This window comes from Eulemur rufifrons, chromosome 6 (assembly GCF_041146395.1).
Source record: "Eulemur rufifrons isolate Redbay chromosome 6, OSU_ERuf_1, whole genome shotgun sequence".
In the NCBI taxonomy this organism is placed as follows: domain Eukaryota; kingdom Metazoa; phylum Chordata; class Mammalia; order Primates; family Lemuridae; genus Eulemur; species Eulemur rufifrons.
Window position 1 is genome coordinate 103523093 of NC_090988.1, and position 17003 is coordinate 103540095.

A 17003-nucleotide genomic window follows, 5' to 3' on the forward strand; every position below is an offset into this window, starting at 1 on the left:
CCCCGCTGGCTCGGCAGGCGCTCGAGAAGGACCCTGCCAGGGGGCGCAGGTGTTGGCCACGGGCATCGTGCTTGCGCCACGTGGGGACACAGGGAGCCCCTGGGTGTCGTCCTGGCACAGCTCCAGGGCCACTGCCTGGCTGCGTGACCTCGGCCAGCGCCCAGCCCGGTGAGCCTCAGGTGTGATGGGCCAACACGTCGGGCTGCGGGGGCCCTGCTGCCCTGGCGGGGTGGACTGGCGTGCACAGAAGACCCCCACGCCCCTCCGTGGTGAGGTGCCACATTGCAGAGGGCTACCCTGTGCTGGACAGGCCTCTGCAGGCAACGGTGACACTCGTGGGGACCCTTGTGCAGCGGCCTCCCCCTCCTCCTCCGGCAGAGCATGTTCCCCACCAGGAGCCCCGTGTGTGGCCCCCGCCCCAACCGAGGGCCTGGGCCATGCTCCTGCTGGGTCCCCCGCCCCAGGGGTCTCTGGAGGTGTCCAGTGCTGTCCCAAGGACGCTCTGTCCTGCACTGGGCAGAAGTTTCAGGTGGCCTCAGGAGGAGGCAAGATGACATGTGGGGACAGGAAAAGGCAGAGGGAGACCCCAGCACCCCTCGCCCCAGGGGGCATCGTGGTCAGATGCCGCCCCAAAGCCTCAAATCCAGGAAGGGGACTTTGGTGGTGGGGTGCCGGGCCCTGGGGTCCTCCCAGGAGCTGCCGACACAGGGAGAAGTGCGCACAGGGTCGCTGTCAGCCTGGAGGAGCGAGAGGCACGAGCCCCACGAGTCCCCAGGGGTGTCCTCAGAGGGGGACAGGGACAGGCCACAGGAAGCTGGGCTGCGGCAGCACAGGGTCTCAGAGCAGCACCCCCACCCCGGCCACCCCTCTTCTCAGCCCAGGACATGCAGCTGAGGGGCGTCGGGGCCCAGGCAGTGCCGGGTGCCAGGCGGGACACGAGGGGAGAGAGGGAGAGACAGAGGTGGGGGGAGGAGATGGAGAGAGACAGGGACAGGCGGAGACAGAGACACACACAGAAAGATACAGAGAGACAGGCAGAGACAGAGACAGACGAGAGAGACGGGAGGGCGGGGAGAGGCCCCGCCCCCGCACGCACAACACTCTTCCCTGACCCTGGTCTCGCCCTACTTCAAGGCTTTGCTCCTTCTCACGGGCCCAGAACCTTCTGCAGCTCCCTCGACCCACTCTGAGCTGCCTGCCCCACGCCCGACTGCTTGCCTGGCGTCCTTCGTGCTGTCCTTGTCCCAGTCGTGGGGTGGGAGCCACCCCTGCCGGGTGCACGGTGACGGTGGCTGGTCCTCTGAGCCCGGTCAGCAGGCTCAGGGCATGGGGCCTCACCACAGGGGACCCGAGACCGCAGCCGGGCTGTGGTGTCCGGGAGGTGGCCTGGGGGCGAGACCCTGCTGCTCCCTGGGCCCAGTGTCCCCCGGCTCACGCGGGGAGCTAACCAGGCTGTCCCAGCTCACTCTGGCGGGGGCTGCACTCCTGGAGGGAGCTGTAGAGAGGGGTGGGCCTGCGGGGACGAGGTCCTGCCTGTCGTCAGAGGGGACACCTGCCCGGGGTGCTCGAGTGACACTTTCCCTCTAGGCCTCTGCTTCCCAGCCTGTCCCTCCCACCTTCCTTTCCCCACCACATCCCTCCCAGAGGAAATCCCGGCCTCTGTGGGTCCCTCCGGGACCCAAGCTGGGAGCAGGGGCTCTGCAGGGGGAAGGGGAGGGCGCCGCTCCCACCTGGGGCCGGGGCGGAGCCTTCTCACCTGCTCACGGCTGCCCTGCTGTCCCCCCTGCCTTCTCACCTGCTCACGGCTGCCCTGCTGTCCCCCCCCTGCCTTCTCACCTGCTCACGGCTGCCCTGCTGTCCCCGGCCCCTCTCTGCTCAGAGCAGCGCTCACTGTCCTGGGGCCTCTCCCTGGCCCTAAATCCTCTCGAGTCCTGTGGGGCACAGCTGGCTGAACCAGGACGTCCTGGGCCAGTTCCCTAGAAGTGGGAGGGTGTGGTCCCCGTTCACAGGAATCCTAGAAATGAGCCAAAACAGGGGAGTTGGCAGTGTGGGCCAACCCTCCTCTTCCTCCTGGCAGGAAACTGCAGGCGCAAACACTCCTCCCCACCCCCCGCCCCGCATGTGGCTCAGGCTTGGCTGTGGCTCCTGGCCTGACCCATTCTGGCTGTGTGGTCTTGAGAAAATGGCCTAGCCTCTCTGTGCCTCAGTTTCCCCTCACTGCACCGACCATTTATGGACAGCTCGGTGCTGCAGGGGCCCAGGCTTGGGCCTGGCTCCCACGGTGGGTGGGCTGGCCGCGCTCCTGGGGTGGGCTGCGGGGCCGCCCTCTCCCTCCTGAGGAGCCTGTCACCGTCCCTCTGCTGCCTCCGACCCTGGGCTCCGAGCCCTCAACAGAGTCTTTGGGGTTAAGGTACTTTTCCAAAGTTTGTATCCTGAGATGCTCCTGATGAGAAATCTTCTTCTCCGGCCGGCCGTGTTCTCCAGTTCCTGGGTGCGCAGAGCGCGTCAGCTCAACACGCCCGGAATCACGTCGGAAATCACGTGGGAAAGACGCCGCGTGGCCTCGTATTTCAGAGATCAATTGGGCCTCAGATAGCACTTCCGTGACACACACCGTGGCCCTGGGCGAGTTTCTTCAGTCCTGCTGTGAAGTCCCAGGGGTCTGCCCGTTCTCCGCTCCCGGCTTCACGGCACTTCGTTTCAAGATGCGGTTTGGAGCCCGGCACCCTGCACGTCCTTGTCCCCACCCTGCGCCACCCCAGACGCTGGTGCGGGGACCCTCGCTGAGCTGCTGCTTGGTCACCTCCTGGACCCTGTGTGGCCCCCTTCCCCTCCAGACCTCTCCTCCTGTTTCTCCGTAACTCAGCCGGCGTCCCCTGCCCCCAGCAGCCCCCAGAGGCCCTGGCTGAGGGCACCCACCGGGATCCACTTGTTCGCATCCCTCTGGCGGGCGGCCGCCGGCAGGGGTCAAAGAACAGATGCGGCTTCAATGACACAACACCGCATGGAGTCTGGGCTTTTGCTCCTCACACCCTCAAGCCGGGCAGGGCCACCGAGAGGGGCGGCAGCCATCCTGCACCCCAGGTCCGGTCGAGACACCAACCGCACGCGCAGAGGGCGTCCCCTGTTTAGGGGCCACTGGGGGTGACGCGGCCTCGTTGCCAGGGTTACTGCCTGTCGGGTGCTTTAAACAACTCCGGCGTCGAGGGCAGCGGGACACACGCTGGTGAGAGGCTCACTGAGGGACCTTTCTCACCTTGGTCAGCCGCAGCCAGGCCCAGGCCAGCGGCCACTGTGGCTCCTCTCTCACTCCTCAGCCCTCCCCTGCACTCACCATCTTCTAGGCCTTTCTTTCACGTCTCACTGGGCAGATCATCTGCCCCCTGGGAGGGGCTTTTGTCTGTCTCTTCCCGTGCCCGCCTCTCTCCAGACGAGCGACTCCTCCAGGCACAGCCACCAGGGCCTGCGGGGTTCCTGTCCCCAGCTGCATCGTGGCCCCAGAAGACACGTCCGCGTCCTAATCTCTGGAACCTGTGAACCTGAACTTGTTGGGGAAAAGGGTCTTTGCGATGTATGGATTTTGACATGGTCACCCTGGGCTACGTGGGTGGGCTGAACCGATGACAGGTGTCGGCGAGGAGGGGGACAGGAGGGGACAGGAGAGCAGGAGGCTGTGCGAGCACCGAGGCAGGGACAGGGGCTACACGGCCACCCAGAGCCACCAGGAGCTGGAAATGACCAGGACGTGTCCTCCCCTAGAGCCTCGGGCGGGAGCGTGGCCCTGCCGACACCCTGATCTCAGACTCTGCTTGTGTGAAGCCCCGGTTTGTGGCTACCTGTCACGGCTGCCACGGGAGACTTCCTGGCGTAAGGCACGTCGCGCCGGCCCTATTCTGGGACAAGTTTCTGCTGCGAGCTACTCCAGGAAGCGTCTCATCTGCTCCACACAACGGCCTCCTGGGATGGCGACCTCGTCATCACTGCCGGCAGGCGGGGAGACTGAGGCACAGGGCCGGGCACCCGGGTCCCAGGCCACCCTCTTCCTGCCTCTCTGTCTCCTCCCGCCTAGGCTGGGGTCTCTCGTGGCAGGGAGTGAGGGGCTTCCTCGGGCCACCAGGGTTGGAGGATCCTGAGTTGGGAGAAACCAGACGCCGGGGCGGTGAGCGCTGGGCTCTGCCGACTCCGTCCCCCGCAGCCTCAGCGCCCAGCGCAGACGGAAGACGGCGTGTGCTGGCTCCTGCTGCTAGTGGGATCCGATCGTTTTGTGAACGGAAAATAACCCAAACTCTGTAAATAATTTAAAGAGGTTTGTTCTGATCCGAGTACGTGTGACCATGGCCCCGAGCTGCACCCAAGAAGCCTGGAGCAAGTGGTCTCTCGGGGCTGGGTCACAGTCCGGCTTCAGGCATTTCAGGGGGACAGGAATTACACAAAATGTCATCAGTCAATCCATGGAGGCTACATCGGTTTGGCCCGAAAAGGCAGGCGTCTCTGAGCCGGGCATTGCAGGTTCCAGGTGGGTTTGAAGAGTCTCTGATTTGTAATTGGTTAAAGAAACAGAGCTTTAAGGTAAGGAAGCCTGTGAATCAGAGACAAGCCACCGACACACACCGGACCTAGGCTTGGGATCTAAAATAAAATTTCAAGGCCCACCCCTCCTCACGGGCTAACTAAATGGACCCCCTCGTGGCCAAAGGAATATCCTAAAACTAAGTTGCCTGCCGGGAGGAGGGAGGTCAGACCTGCCTCATCATTCCCCTCCCTTCTGGGAGACACCCTGTGTAACCCATTAGCAGGCCTGAGGGTATGTAAGACACACCTGCAGAGCCTCAATTTACACAACAAATCTAAGTCTGGTGTCTGATCTCTGATAAACAGCTCCTTAGGTTAAAACATTCCAAGCCTTTAGACAAAGCTTCGTGTCTTTAACAGATTACAAGTCAAAGAATCTTTAAACCCACCTATAACCTGTAAGCTGCCCCCTTGGAGATGGCCCACCTTTTCGGGCCAAACCAATGTATGATTCCCACGTATTGATTTATGACTTTACCTGTAACCCCTGTCTCCCTGAAATGTACAAAACCAAACTGTAACCCAGCCACAGCGAGTCCACTTGCTCAAGGCCTCTCGGGCGTGGCTCCGGGTCATGGTCCTCAAGTTTGGCTCAGAGTAAATCTCTTTAAAATCACTTTACGGAGTTTGGCTTTTTTTCCCGTCAACAGACTCAAGTGACCTGTTAAGTAAATTGAGGTGTGATTTGGGCTTTGTCCACACCTGAGGTGTGGTAGAAGCTTTGCCTCGAGTGGCCTTAAGCCTGGTAATGGTCACAAAGGCCATCTTACGGAGGGAGGGGCATGATGAGGCAGGTCTGACCCCCTTCTGGTGGCCAGCAACTCAGCTTTAGGGTACTTCTGGGGCCCCCTGGCCAAGAGGGGGTCCGTTCAGTCAGCTGGGGGCTTTAGGTTTTAGTTCAGTTCGAGGAACCAAGCCCACACGCCTTACCGACCACGCGCGGGGCTGGGAGGGAGCAGAGGGCTGCAAAGCCCCAGCCAGCGTGCGGAGCAGCAGGACCGGCCTCGCGCTGGCCCCGGGCCAGGCGCCACGGGCGGTGGGTGGGTGGGTGCGCTGCAGGGGGCGGGGGGCGGGCTGTGGGAGAGTTACACAATTTCCCAAGAACAGCACAAAACTAAGGTTCATGTTTCAGGTCTGATATTTGGTTGTATTTTTCCAACTTCTGAGATAAGGAAATAGCTGAGGAGTGAGCGTCTCGGCGTCCCACGATGAAGCCACACTGGGGTGCAGGAGCGGGGGCAATAGGGGCACGGGGGGCTTCTTCCAGGCCCCCTCTCTGCTGCTCACAAGCACAGGCTGAGCCCAGGCCGCACCCCCCGGGGCCTGCGGAGGGAGCAGGTGACAGGCCCCCTGGACTGTTTGGCTGCCCCGGGGTCCCGCAGGGTGAGGTCTGGGGCCGAGGCTGGCTGGGGGCCCACGGGTGGGGCCTCGTGGCTCCGCAGGCAGAGGAGGAGGTCAGGGCACGGGAGGGGCAGCTGGAGGTCAAGGTCGAGGCTGTGCTCACCTGGCTGGAAGGGCGTTCCGGCCCCCTGCGGGAGGACGGTCCTCCTGCTCCCAGTGTGCCAAGGCGTGGGCCACAGGTCTGGGGGCTCAGCTGCAGATCTGGGGTGAGGGCACACCCCACCAGCTGCCCCAGCATCCGAGCCACACACCTGTCGCACCCAGGACTGGGCAGGCATGTGGCCAGGCTGTTTCCATGGAGACCTCAGGAGGCTGCTCTGTGACTCCTGGGGAAGGTGCCTCTGCCCCACCGGCCTGATAAGGACCAATTTAGAGCTGCCCCCAACCCCTGGATGCCAAGGGCAGGCTCTCCGGGAGGGGGTGAGGGCTTTTGGTCCCTGACCTGTCGGTACCCTGATACGGCCTGGGGGCAGCCAGTGTGGAGCTGAGGGCACCTGAGCCCCGTCCGGCCAGGCGGAGGGTGTGGGCTGGAGAGTCACTTTCTGGCTCTGCCACTTCCTTGGTGGATTTGAGCAGTTACTTGACCCCTCTGAGCATCAGTGTTCCCGTCTGTGAAGTGAGAGTTTCCCACATCGTTAAAGGAGCCGCTACGCCAATGTCCACGGCCGGTAACCGCCTGAGGTTCATTTGTGCTTTTCCCCCGGGTTCCTCCTGGTCTGGGTGAGGGGCACGACCAAGGGCGAACGCAGAATCTGTGCCCACAACACCTTCTTTCTGTTCTTGTTTCCCGAACCGAGTGTCCGGGAGGTGGAGAGAGGCCCCCCGGCCTTCTCAGCACTGGGAGGAGGTAGGTCCGGGGCGGGGGGGGGGGGGGGATGCCGTGAGGGGCTCTGCGGGGTGGAACTCCCAGGGATGCGTGTGCCGGACGGTCCCGCACAGCCCGTGTGGGGCGTGAGGGTGGTGGAGCGACTCCGGGATGCTGGGGAAGAATCTGACCCGGACTCAGGCGGCTCAGCCGTGGCCGAGACCGACCGTCCCTCCACCTCCAGGCACGGAGGCTCCGACTCAGAATCGCCTTCGCTCACAGAACCAAAGCAGACCCCTCCCAGACGCCTTGGTCTGTGGGTCCCTCACACCGTGCGGTGCGCCGTGGTGTGCTAGTGACAATAAAATTGGTGAACGATCCCACCGGGCTACGAGATGTTGGACGCGACTCGAAGCATTTTGCATGCGTTGACTCATTTGGTCTTCATCTTTCACAGCTGAGGAAGCAGAGGCGTTGGAGGGTCAGCAGGGGCCCCGCAGCCCCTGCTCCTAAACCCTGGGAGCTGGCGTCCCCAGTAGGCCTGCTCTCGGGCTGTCTCTGAGCCCCCCGGCCCGACACTCGGGGAGCCCGGCTGCTTCCTGCTCCTTAGGGGGACTCTCCCGAGTGGGACCAGGACAGAGCAGGGCCTGCTGCCCATGGCGGAGCGGGCAGGGAGCTGTCCGGAGCGGAAGCTCGGGGTCCAGCGAGGACACTGGGCCATGCGGTGGGGGTGCTGGCGTGGGTGTGGGCAGGGCTGCAAGGGCCTCGCAGCCTCCCGGGGTACTTCACCGCGACATCTGGGGACACCAGTGTCTGCCGCTTTTCAGAAGCTTAGTGAGGTTTGCGGTGTCCAGGCCCCGGTGTCACAGCCTTGAGCGATTGGCCAACTATCAACAGCCCCACAGACTTCTAGAAGCCCTTCTCTGAGTCCCGACATTTCATCTTCTACGAGGAAACATGAAACATGAATGAGGCTGGGTGCGATGGCTCACACCTGTAATCCCAGCGCTCTGGGGGGCCAAGGAGGGTGACTGCTTGAGCTCAAGAGTTCGAGACCAGCCTGAGGGAGAGCGAGACTCCACCTCTACTAAAAATAGAAAAATTAGCCAGGCATGGTGGCGCACCCCTGTAGTCCCAGCTGAGGAGGCTGGGGCAGGAGGATCACTTGAGCCCAGCAATTTGAGGCTGTAGTGAGCTATGATGACACCACTGCACTCCAGCCTGGGCAACAGAACAAGACTCCGTCTCAAAATAAATTAATTCATTAAATAAATTAAATAAATTAAAATAAAAAAATAGACATGAATGAGTATTAGCAGCTATGCTAGGGTCAGGGCACAAGGCTTTCATCAACAGCCTTGTTCTGAGACACGATGAACGGCTTTCTGAGGTCCCAGTATTTTTGTGCTTAAACTTGATGACAAGGTGACTGTCCCGTAACAAGAGGCAAGAAGGCTGCCGGCCACTTTGGACAGAGCTGGGGGAGGGCGAGGCTGTGGGCAGCCTTCACTGCTGGGGTCATTGCAGCCCACAGGGGGGTTCTCTGTGCCTGTTCTCTGGAGGGTGTGCCCGCAGCGACGAGGAGGCTGAAGGTGGGGAGGGGAGGGTGGGGACCTGGCCCCTCGGTGACAGCCTTGCTGTTCCCCCCCAGGTGAGCCTCCTGCGTCCCACGACCAGGTCACCAGCGAGGGCCTCTGGGGTCTTGCTGGCCCTGCTTCTGGTCCCGCCCCTCCCCCACGGTGGGCTGGAGCTGGGGGCAGGACCCCAGGGCTCAGGCCGTGATGTCCACGAGGCCCCGTTGGGAGGTCTCCCTCCCGGCCCCCAGCTCGGCCTCGTCCCCCAGCGCCCGCCGGAGGACCAGGCGGAGGGGCTCGCGCAGCCTGCGGCCCCGGGCGCTGCCCAGGCAGAAGTAGGCGGCGGGCTTGGCGGCGCTGTGCAGGCCGGCGGTGAGGAAGCTGAAGTGGTAGAAGTAGTGGGGGATGTGCCAGTGCAGGTTCCGGCTCAGCCAGTAGATGCCGAAGGGCAGGCCGCAGAAGAGGAAGAGGAGGGCGGCCAGCAGGACCAGGGCGGAGAAGCCCCGCGGCTGGGGCCGCTGCGGGCCACGCTCCACCCGCAGCAGCAGGAGCAGGCTGGCCCCGCACACGGCGCAGCACAGGACGGCCAGCAGCGCGGCCGCCACCAGCCACAGCGTCCTGCACACGTGGCGGCTGGGGTCCCCGAAGAGCTGGGTGCAGGCGCCGCTGAGCAGCAGGTGCAGCAGCAGGCCCAGGGCCCAGGTGAGGGCGCACACACAGGTGGTGAGGTGGCGCGGGCGGCGGCAGGGGTACCAGGCGGGGAAGAGGGTGGCCAGGCACTGCTCCACGCTGACGGCCGCCAGGAGGCCCAGGCCCACGATGTAGCAGAAGAACCTCAGGGTGGCCAGGCTGGTCTGCACCAGGCCCGGGAAGTGCAGCTGTCCCCGCAGCAGGTCGGGGACCACGGCCACCATGTGGCAGGCCAGGAAGATGAGGTCGGCGCAGGCCAGGTCCAGCAGGTAGATGGCGAAGGGGTTTCCGTAGACGTTGCAGCTCAGCAGCCAGAGGACCACGCCGTTGCCCAGCAGGCCGCCCAGGCTGAGGCCCTCCGTGAGGGCCAGGATGACGAGGTTGAAAGTCACGTCCTCCTGGGTGCCGTCAGGGGACACCAGGCGCTGCCCCGCTTCTCCAGACTCCATGGTCGGCGAGGTGCAGCCCGCCGGGGCCGGGCAGGGCTGGGAGGTTTGTGCTGCTCGCTCTGTCTGGACAGCCCTGCAACCACAGTGACAGCTGAGTGGGGGCTCGGGGGTCCCCGCCCCACCCCACGCCAGGGGACACTGGGCAGCCAAGCCTGGGCAGGTGACGGGGGCACGGAAAGAGGCTCCTCTCCCATTCCCGCCTCCCTTGCCTGCCTAAGACTCTGGGCACAAGGACCACGGCCAGGTCCCTGCGGGCCACGTGGGGAGGGCCGAGCCCCGGCTCGCTGTTGCCAGTGGTGGCCTCGATTCCTGGAACAGTCTTGACTCAAAGTCAAAGGTGGCGCAGGACACACCGCCCGGGTCTAGTGAGCGGAGGGACCGCAGAGGGACAACTCTCAGGGGTGTGGCAGGTTGTCGTCTTAAGGCAACTCTTAATTCTTCCAGGCCTTTCCTCGACATCCCATGAGGGGCTGTTGCCAGTGGGCTCGGGGGGGTCTGAGCCCTCCAGCTTGGCCACACCGTGTGGCCGTGTCAGGAGTTGGGACCCAGGACGGTCCTCCCCCCGGCCACGTCCCGTCCCTGCTGTCCCACAGCAGGCCCAGCCCTCTGGGGCAGAAGAGGCTCCATCCGCTCCCCCGTCACTCACCCTTTCCTGTGGGGAGAACAGGGACTGTCCCATGGTGAGGACATGCGGGGCCCTGGGCCAGGTCTCCCACCCCCCGCCTGCCCCCGCCCGGGTAGGTGGCTCCCCGGGCAGGTCCCGTGTGCTGGCGGGGGGCTCGGCCCCGGCTGTAGCCTGGTTCTTCCCCACAGCTTTGCCAGTGACGCGGCCACACAGCAGACCCCACGGGACTGCCTGGCACTCAGGGCCAGAGACCCGGCTGCAGCTACCTGTCTCACCCGCCACCTGTGCTTACCTGTCCCATCCTGACACCTGAGGTTACTTCTCCCATCCTGAACCTGTGCTTACCTGTCCCATCCTGACACCTGAGGTTACCTGTCCCATCCTGACACCTGAGGTTACCTGTCCCATCCTGCCACCTGTGGTTACTTCTCCCATCCTGACACTTGAGGTTACCTGTCCCATCCTGACACCTGTGCTTACCTGTCCTATCCTGACACCTGTGCTTACCTGTCCCATCCTGACACCTGAGGTTACCTGTCCCATCCTGACACCTGTGCTTACCTGTCCTATCCTGACACCTGTGCTTACCTGTCCCATCCTGACACCTGAGGTTACCTGTCCCATCCTGACACCTGTGCTTACCTGTCCCATCCCGACACCTGAGGTTACCTGTCCCCACCAGCTGTCCCTGAGTGCCGGGAGACCGCAGCTCCTCCTCAGAAGGTTGGGGAGATGGGACGGGGGCCTGGCCTCTCCCCGGAGACTGGCTCAGGTCAGGGGCCGACACAGGGTGGTGGCTGGTCCTCCTGTCTCCTGGGGGGGCTGGGGGTGTGGAGTGAGGGGCTGGCGGCAGGCGAAAGCAGAGCCCTGGGATGGCGTGTCAGTGGCCTGTTCCCACCTCAGGACCGTGCTCAAAACTCCCGTCTCCCCCTTCAGGGCTGGGAGGATGCCGTGGCGCCAGGACGTGGGCCCTGGGCGGGGCTCCCTCTGTTCAGACCCTCAGCCCTCTGCACCCTCGTATCTGACCAGGTGAGAGGAACCTGAGGCTGCCCCTGCCCCGGGGTGGGTGTGGGGTGGGCGTGGGGTGGGGTCCAGGTGCGCGTCCTGAGGCCCCTGGAGGGCAGGTGACGGGAGGGGCATTGGAGGTGGTGCAGACACCTCACCTAGCCAGCCGCAGCAGGAGGACACCCTGAGTGGGGCTGGTGGGGTGTCACTGCCACTACCAGTGGCAGGGGTTAGGGACAGACGCTGTCCCACTCAGGAAGGCCCAGCGGGGTCCCCAGCACTCGGAGAGAGGCAGAGAAGAGTCTGGAAGGTCTTAAGTCCATGGACGCTGGACCCCCGTCCCAGCCAGCATGCTGCCCACAGGTGGACAGAGCTGTCCCCAGGATCCCAGGGAAGCCGCCCCCCAAGGAAGCAGGTGGGTTTCTGCAGGCCTGTGGCCCCCTACGGGGCTCAGACCCTCCTCCCTCCTCCCCCCAGACGCCTTCCTTGCTCACCTCCCACAGCCAGAGGAGCCTGGACTAGGGGCTGGGGGACAGGGCGTGGGGAGAGCCTGCCAGGGAAGGGAGAGGAGAGAGGGAGGGATGGAGAGGGAGGGGAAGGAAGGGGGAGGGGAGAAGGGGGAGGGGGAGGATTGAGTGGCCATGGGACACAGGAGCCCCAGCTGGTCTCATCTTTGCTGTGACCTGGGCAGGGGTCTCTGTGGGGCTTGGCAGGGGGGCATGGAGCTCAGTGGGTGGGGTCCCCACGGCCGGGCTCCAGGGCCGGGGTGAGTAGAGGGACCTGGCTACATCCTGGGAGAAGAGGAGGAAGGGGGGAGGGGACAATGCCGTTGAAAGGGAGCAGGAGGGAGGCACAGCCCTCGCTCGTCAGCGGCCACTCCGGGGGCGCAGGTGGGTGGGCACGGGGTGGCTTTCCCTGAGGATGGGCTTTGGGAGCCCCTGGCCCTGGCCCTGCGCCCCGCCGTGGACAGCGAGGCCCCGAGACTGTCGGGGCCAGTGGCCCGGCGCAGCGGGAGGCGGGGGCTCGTTCCTGCGCCCTCTCCGTGACCCTCCCTGAGAGTCGGGCCAGGTTTGCCTCCCGGCCTGCGTGGAACACGCCAGAAGGGGAGGGAAGTGGGGCGGACATGAGACGGAGCCACCGGTGTGGGGACCATTACCCGCCCGAGTGTCCCCTTGTGGACTCGGCCCAGAGCTGGTCTGGGTGGAGGCCAGAGCCCTGGGAGCTCCGAGGCTGACGGCATCAGCCACTGCCTGCCCCGCCCGCCGGTGGCCAGCAGGGCTCGGTGTCCACACGGTGCCAGGCTGGCCCAGAGACCCCCGGGCCCAGGCCTGCTGTGCTGCTCACCGTTCCGGGCAGAAGAGCTGGCCGGTCCTGCCCCGCTGTCCCTGGCCTCGGCGCTGTCCTGGCTGCGGCCCCGGAGTCTCTGGGCGGCTCCTGCTCACACCAGCCGGCTTCTCAGAGTCACATGGCGTCGACTGGGAAGGGCCAGACGGGAAGGAGTCTCTCTGGGACCTTCTCCTCCGCCGGCCCCTCCCAGCTGTGGGCAGGAGAGAAACCCAGACCTCCCCGGCCTTCCAGCCCAGCATGGCGGCAGCAACGCAAGGTCTCCGGGCGCCGGGCCAGACTGTGACCTCACTGGCCCTCCTGGCTCAGAGACACGACCCCTGTGGGGGTCTTTAGGGACCGCATCTCTCCATCAGTGCTCAGAGAAGGGCTGGCTCAGTGCAGCTCCCAGCCGGACTCGTCCTTGCAGGGAAAACGTGTCTGTCTCCAGAGAGCGGAGGCTGCTGTCCTGAGCTTCTCGGGCGGCAGAATTGCGGGGCGTCGGGTCCTGCTGGAGGACAGGAAGATGTGAGCGGGGGCCGGGCGCGGTGGCTCACGCCTGTAATCCTAGCACTCTGGGAGGCTGAGGCGGGTGGATAGCTCGAGGTCAGGAGTTCAAGACCAGCCTGAGCAAGAGCGAGACCCCGTCTCTACTAAAAAAAATAGAAAGAAATGATTTGGACAGCTAAAGATATATACAGAAAAAATTAGCCTGGCATGGTGGCGCATGCCTGTAGTCCCAGCTGCTTGGGAGGCTGAGGCAGGAGGATCGCTTGAGCCCAGGAGTTTGAGGTTGCTGTGAGCTAGGCTGACGCCACGGAACTCACTCTAGCCCGGGCAACAAAGTGAGACTCTGTCTCAAAAAAAAAAAAACAAAAAAACAGATATGAGTGGGGACAGCCCCTTACCTGAGGCCTCCTTCATGGGCTCACGGCGGATGGCCAGTGTCGGGCAGCCGCCGCTCAGCCTCTGGCAGAGGAGAATCGACCCCCTGTGGCAGCGTCATACTCAGGATGTCTTGCGAATCCTGCTGTATCTGCTTGTTCCAAGAGAGGAAAAAGCCCCTTTCAGACTGTACCTTCCCGACCCTCCGCTCGGCCTCAACGCAACTGCCTCACAACGGACGTGCAAGGAGGAAGAAAACAGGGTCACTTTCTGGCTTTTGATCCTCTAAGAGTCTGGGTCCTAACAATTCTTTTCTCATCTTGTGTTTTGAAAACTCTCCAACCTACAAAAGAGTTGCAAGGAAGCACAGAATTTGCTAACTGTTGACACCTCCCACACGACAGTCTCTACCTGTCTCCTGCCACATGAGAGCCAGTTTCTGGCGCGTGGCATTTGACCTTTAACTACTTCAGCAGGCGGCCCCAAGGGCACTGGCATCCCCCTCGTGGCAAGAGTGCAGTGCCACGCTCAGGACGTTTGTGCCCTGCGACACACAGTGCGTCCTTGCTTTGATTTTGTCTCTTGGCTCCAAACCCTCCTCCCTTAGGAGGCCTGTGGTGCTGGGGCTTTGCGGGCACCACCTGTGCGGCTCCGCAGAGGGGGCCGCTCGAGGGGGCTGCAGGGGACGTCCCCGCTCCCTTCGGGTGTTTTGTCACCCGGTAGCAGCAGCTGATTCAAGTTGGCAGTTTTTCCAGCGCTTGATAAAACAGACCCTTTGCTTCCGCGGAGACGCCGGCTGCTGCTGGCTGGGCGCCGCCCGCTCGGGGGTCTGACTTGCAGCTCTGTGGGACCCACGGGCTCTAAATTTTAACAATTCCAACTTCTTCTCCCTGTTCCCCACACGCTGGAGGTGGGAGGTCTTCTTGCAGTTGTTACTTCTGACACCTTAGCAGTCTCCTTTTACCTGTTGGTTTTTCATTCCCTAGTAAACAATTCTTTAAATTCATCCTGTCAAACTTACAGGTAGCTTTTGCCTCCTAACTGTGTCCCTGCTGGCACCGAAACTGGTCCCGAACAAAGATGGTGATTTGGGCTTGTTGGGTTGTGTCCTGGCCTTGCTGCGCTGACGGATTCTTGCCGGTGATGCCAGCAGTGCGCGCCAGGCGGCGGCGTCACCGTCAACCCCACGAGCACCTGGGACGGGTTATGACCGAAGTCAGTGCCTTGGGGGCACTTGGCTGTGGACTCGGTCATGACGGCAGGGAGAGGACCCCAGGGACCCCAGCGTGGCTCCTGCCGAGTGGACTGGAGTTTGCAGAGAGAAGACGATGCTCCCCTCCCGCCTACAGGTGTGCGATAGGAGCTGAATCACCCTCCCGTTATTAAAAACTAGAAACCAAAACACAGTCCGAGGACCTGGACCAAGGGTGGTAGGACTGTGACCCCTGAGAGAACAGAAACTCGTGGGGCACGTCCTACGTGGGCCTCAACTTTCCGCCTGGCGGTCGCGTCCAACTGCAGGGCAGGGTGGGGGAACCGAAGGAGCCTAGCAAATTACATCCCAACTAAGGAGAGACAGAAAACGACAAAGATTGGTAATCAAAAGACCAGACGATGGACAAACCACAGAGACAAATCGATGAAACCAAAGCTGTTTGTTTTGTTTTGTTTTGAGACAAAGTCTCGCTCTGTGGTCCCAACTAGAGCGCCGTGGTGTCATCATGGCCCACAGCAACCTCACACTCCTGGGCTCAAGCGATCCTCCTGCCTCAGCCTCCCGAGTAGCTGGGACTACAGGTGTGCTCCACCACACCTGGCAAATTTTTCTATTTTTAGTAGAGACGGGGTTTCGCTCTTGCTCAGGCTGGTCTTGAACTCCTGAGCTCAAACGATCCACCTGCCTCGGCCTCCCAGAGTGCTGGGATTATAGGCAGGCACGAGCCAACTTGCTGGCCAAAGCTGTTTTATTTAAATTGAAAAACTTTAGCTGGACTGATTAGGAAAACAAACAAGAGACAACGCAAATCACCAAACTGGTGATGAGAGAAGAGACGTCACAACTGATCCCAGATGCCTAAAGGGGGATGGTGGAATATAAAAATAAACCGCGTGCCAATAACTTTGACAATTTTGATGAAATGGTCAAATTCCTTGAAAGACACAAATGAAAGCATAAATAGTTCTCAATTTTAAAACTTGAGGTCATAGTTGAACACTTTCTCTCAAATAGATCTCCAGTCCCAAATGGCTTTGCTGGCACGTCTATAAGACAGCTAAGAAATAAATGATTCCACCCTTGCAAAACTCTTCCAGAAAAAGGAGGAGGAAAGAGTGCTGCCCGATTCATTTTAGGAGGCCAGTATTACTCTGGCACCTAAGCTGGACAAAGACGTCCTAACCACAGAAAACTACAGCCCAACATCCTCATGAGCACAGGCTCAAAATACTTAATATAATATTAGGAAGCATAATACCCTATTTGCCTTAGGAATGACAAAAGATTTATACGGTACAACTTTTTGTTTTGATGGGAGGGAATTTATATCAGGTGAATTGTTTGGATTTTTTTTCCTGCTTTTTCTTCTAGAAGTTTTGCATAGACGAAGACTATGCCTCTGCCGTTTTGCGGGTACGGAGGGCAAGGTCAAATGCTCTAGAAAATTCCCAGTTTAAGAGCTGACTCCTTTTCCAGTCTTGCACAGTGTGACCTTCTTTTTAAGAGCAGGTGGAGGGGGACATGGTGAGAGGACAGGTTTTTTGTTCTTAGACCTTTTCGTTTTCTTTTGTCTTGCAAAATACTACCTTCCCTCCTCTTTCTCTCCTCTCTTGCACTCTGTTGTTTCCAGACAATGCTTCTCTCTTCCCCTTGAGCCTTATCCAGAGGTTTCCAACACTGCCCCTCATGTCCCGAGCAGTTTGGGGAGCATCTCGCCATGGCGCTGATCTAGCAGCGGACATTTCTGCAGTATCGTCACACTTACGACGGACCTGCGGGTAGCGGCCGACAACGCCAGATCGGTGACTGGGGCAGAGATCTCAACCGACCAACCCACGGAGGTTTCTTAAGTCAAGGCTGAGGATGTCCCGGGAAAAACACAGGCCACGGACACGTCTGTCCCTGTCTGTGCGCAGAGGAAGTTGGGAACTCAGTATTTTAGGGGAGAGGCTTACAGAAAGAAAAAGGAGGAGGGGTGGGAGGCCAGGCAAACGTCACATTCTTGCGAGGCCCAGGACATCTGCACTCCACACAAGGTAAGTGAACCTTAGCAGAGAAGGGGGGGGAGAGTCAGCTGCGCAGCTGCCCCTGGGCAGGTGGAGGAATGGCTGACTTGCCCCGCCCCTGTCCCACACCTGTGAGGATAAACTTGTAACCAACATTATTAGTGTGGAATGGATCGGACTGTAGTTTTAGGAGCGCGATTTAGCCTGCAGACCCAAAGGTACAATTTGCATATCCTTGTTTGTGGGGGGCCAGCGAGGAACCTCCTTATCAATGACCTGTGGGCCGAGCTCCATTGCCTCGTAATCACACACCAGGCCATTTAGCCATAACGTTACGGGATCATCGAAAGAGTCTTGGTGACGTGCCGTTTTACTTCATGTCTTGACTTTACAACCTACTGACTGCCCGGTGAGCTGTGATTCCCCTGGGTAATACGCAGCCTCCTCGCACT

General features: G+C 61.4%; 1 protein-coding gene across 1 annotated transcript; it reads right to left on the reverse strand.

Moving 5' to 3' along the window:
- Nucleotides 1-8549: 8549 nt before the first annotated feature.
- MRGPRE (MAS related GPR family member E) lies at nucleotides 8550-9491 on the reverse strand. The gene has a single exon (XM_069470412.1). The coding sequence runs from the start codon at nucleotides 9489-9491 to the stop codon at nucleotides 8550-8552; it is 942 nt and encodes a 313-aa protein (XP_069326513.1).
- Nucleotides 9492-17003: the final 7512 nt, after the last annotated feature.

Bases quoted from the DNA above. Each gene is read 5' to 3' on its own strand.
- MRGPRE (XM_069470412.1), bottom strand. From the start codon at position 9,491: ATGGAGTCTGGAGAAGCGGGGCAGCGCCTGGTGTCCCCTGACGGCACC.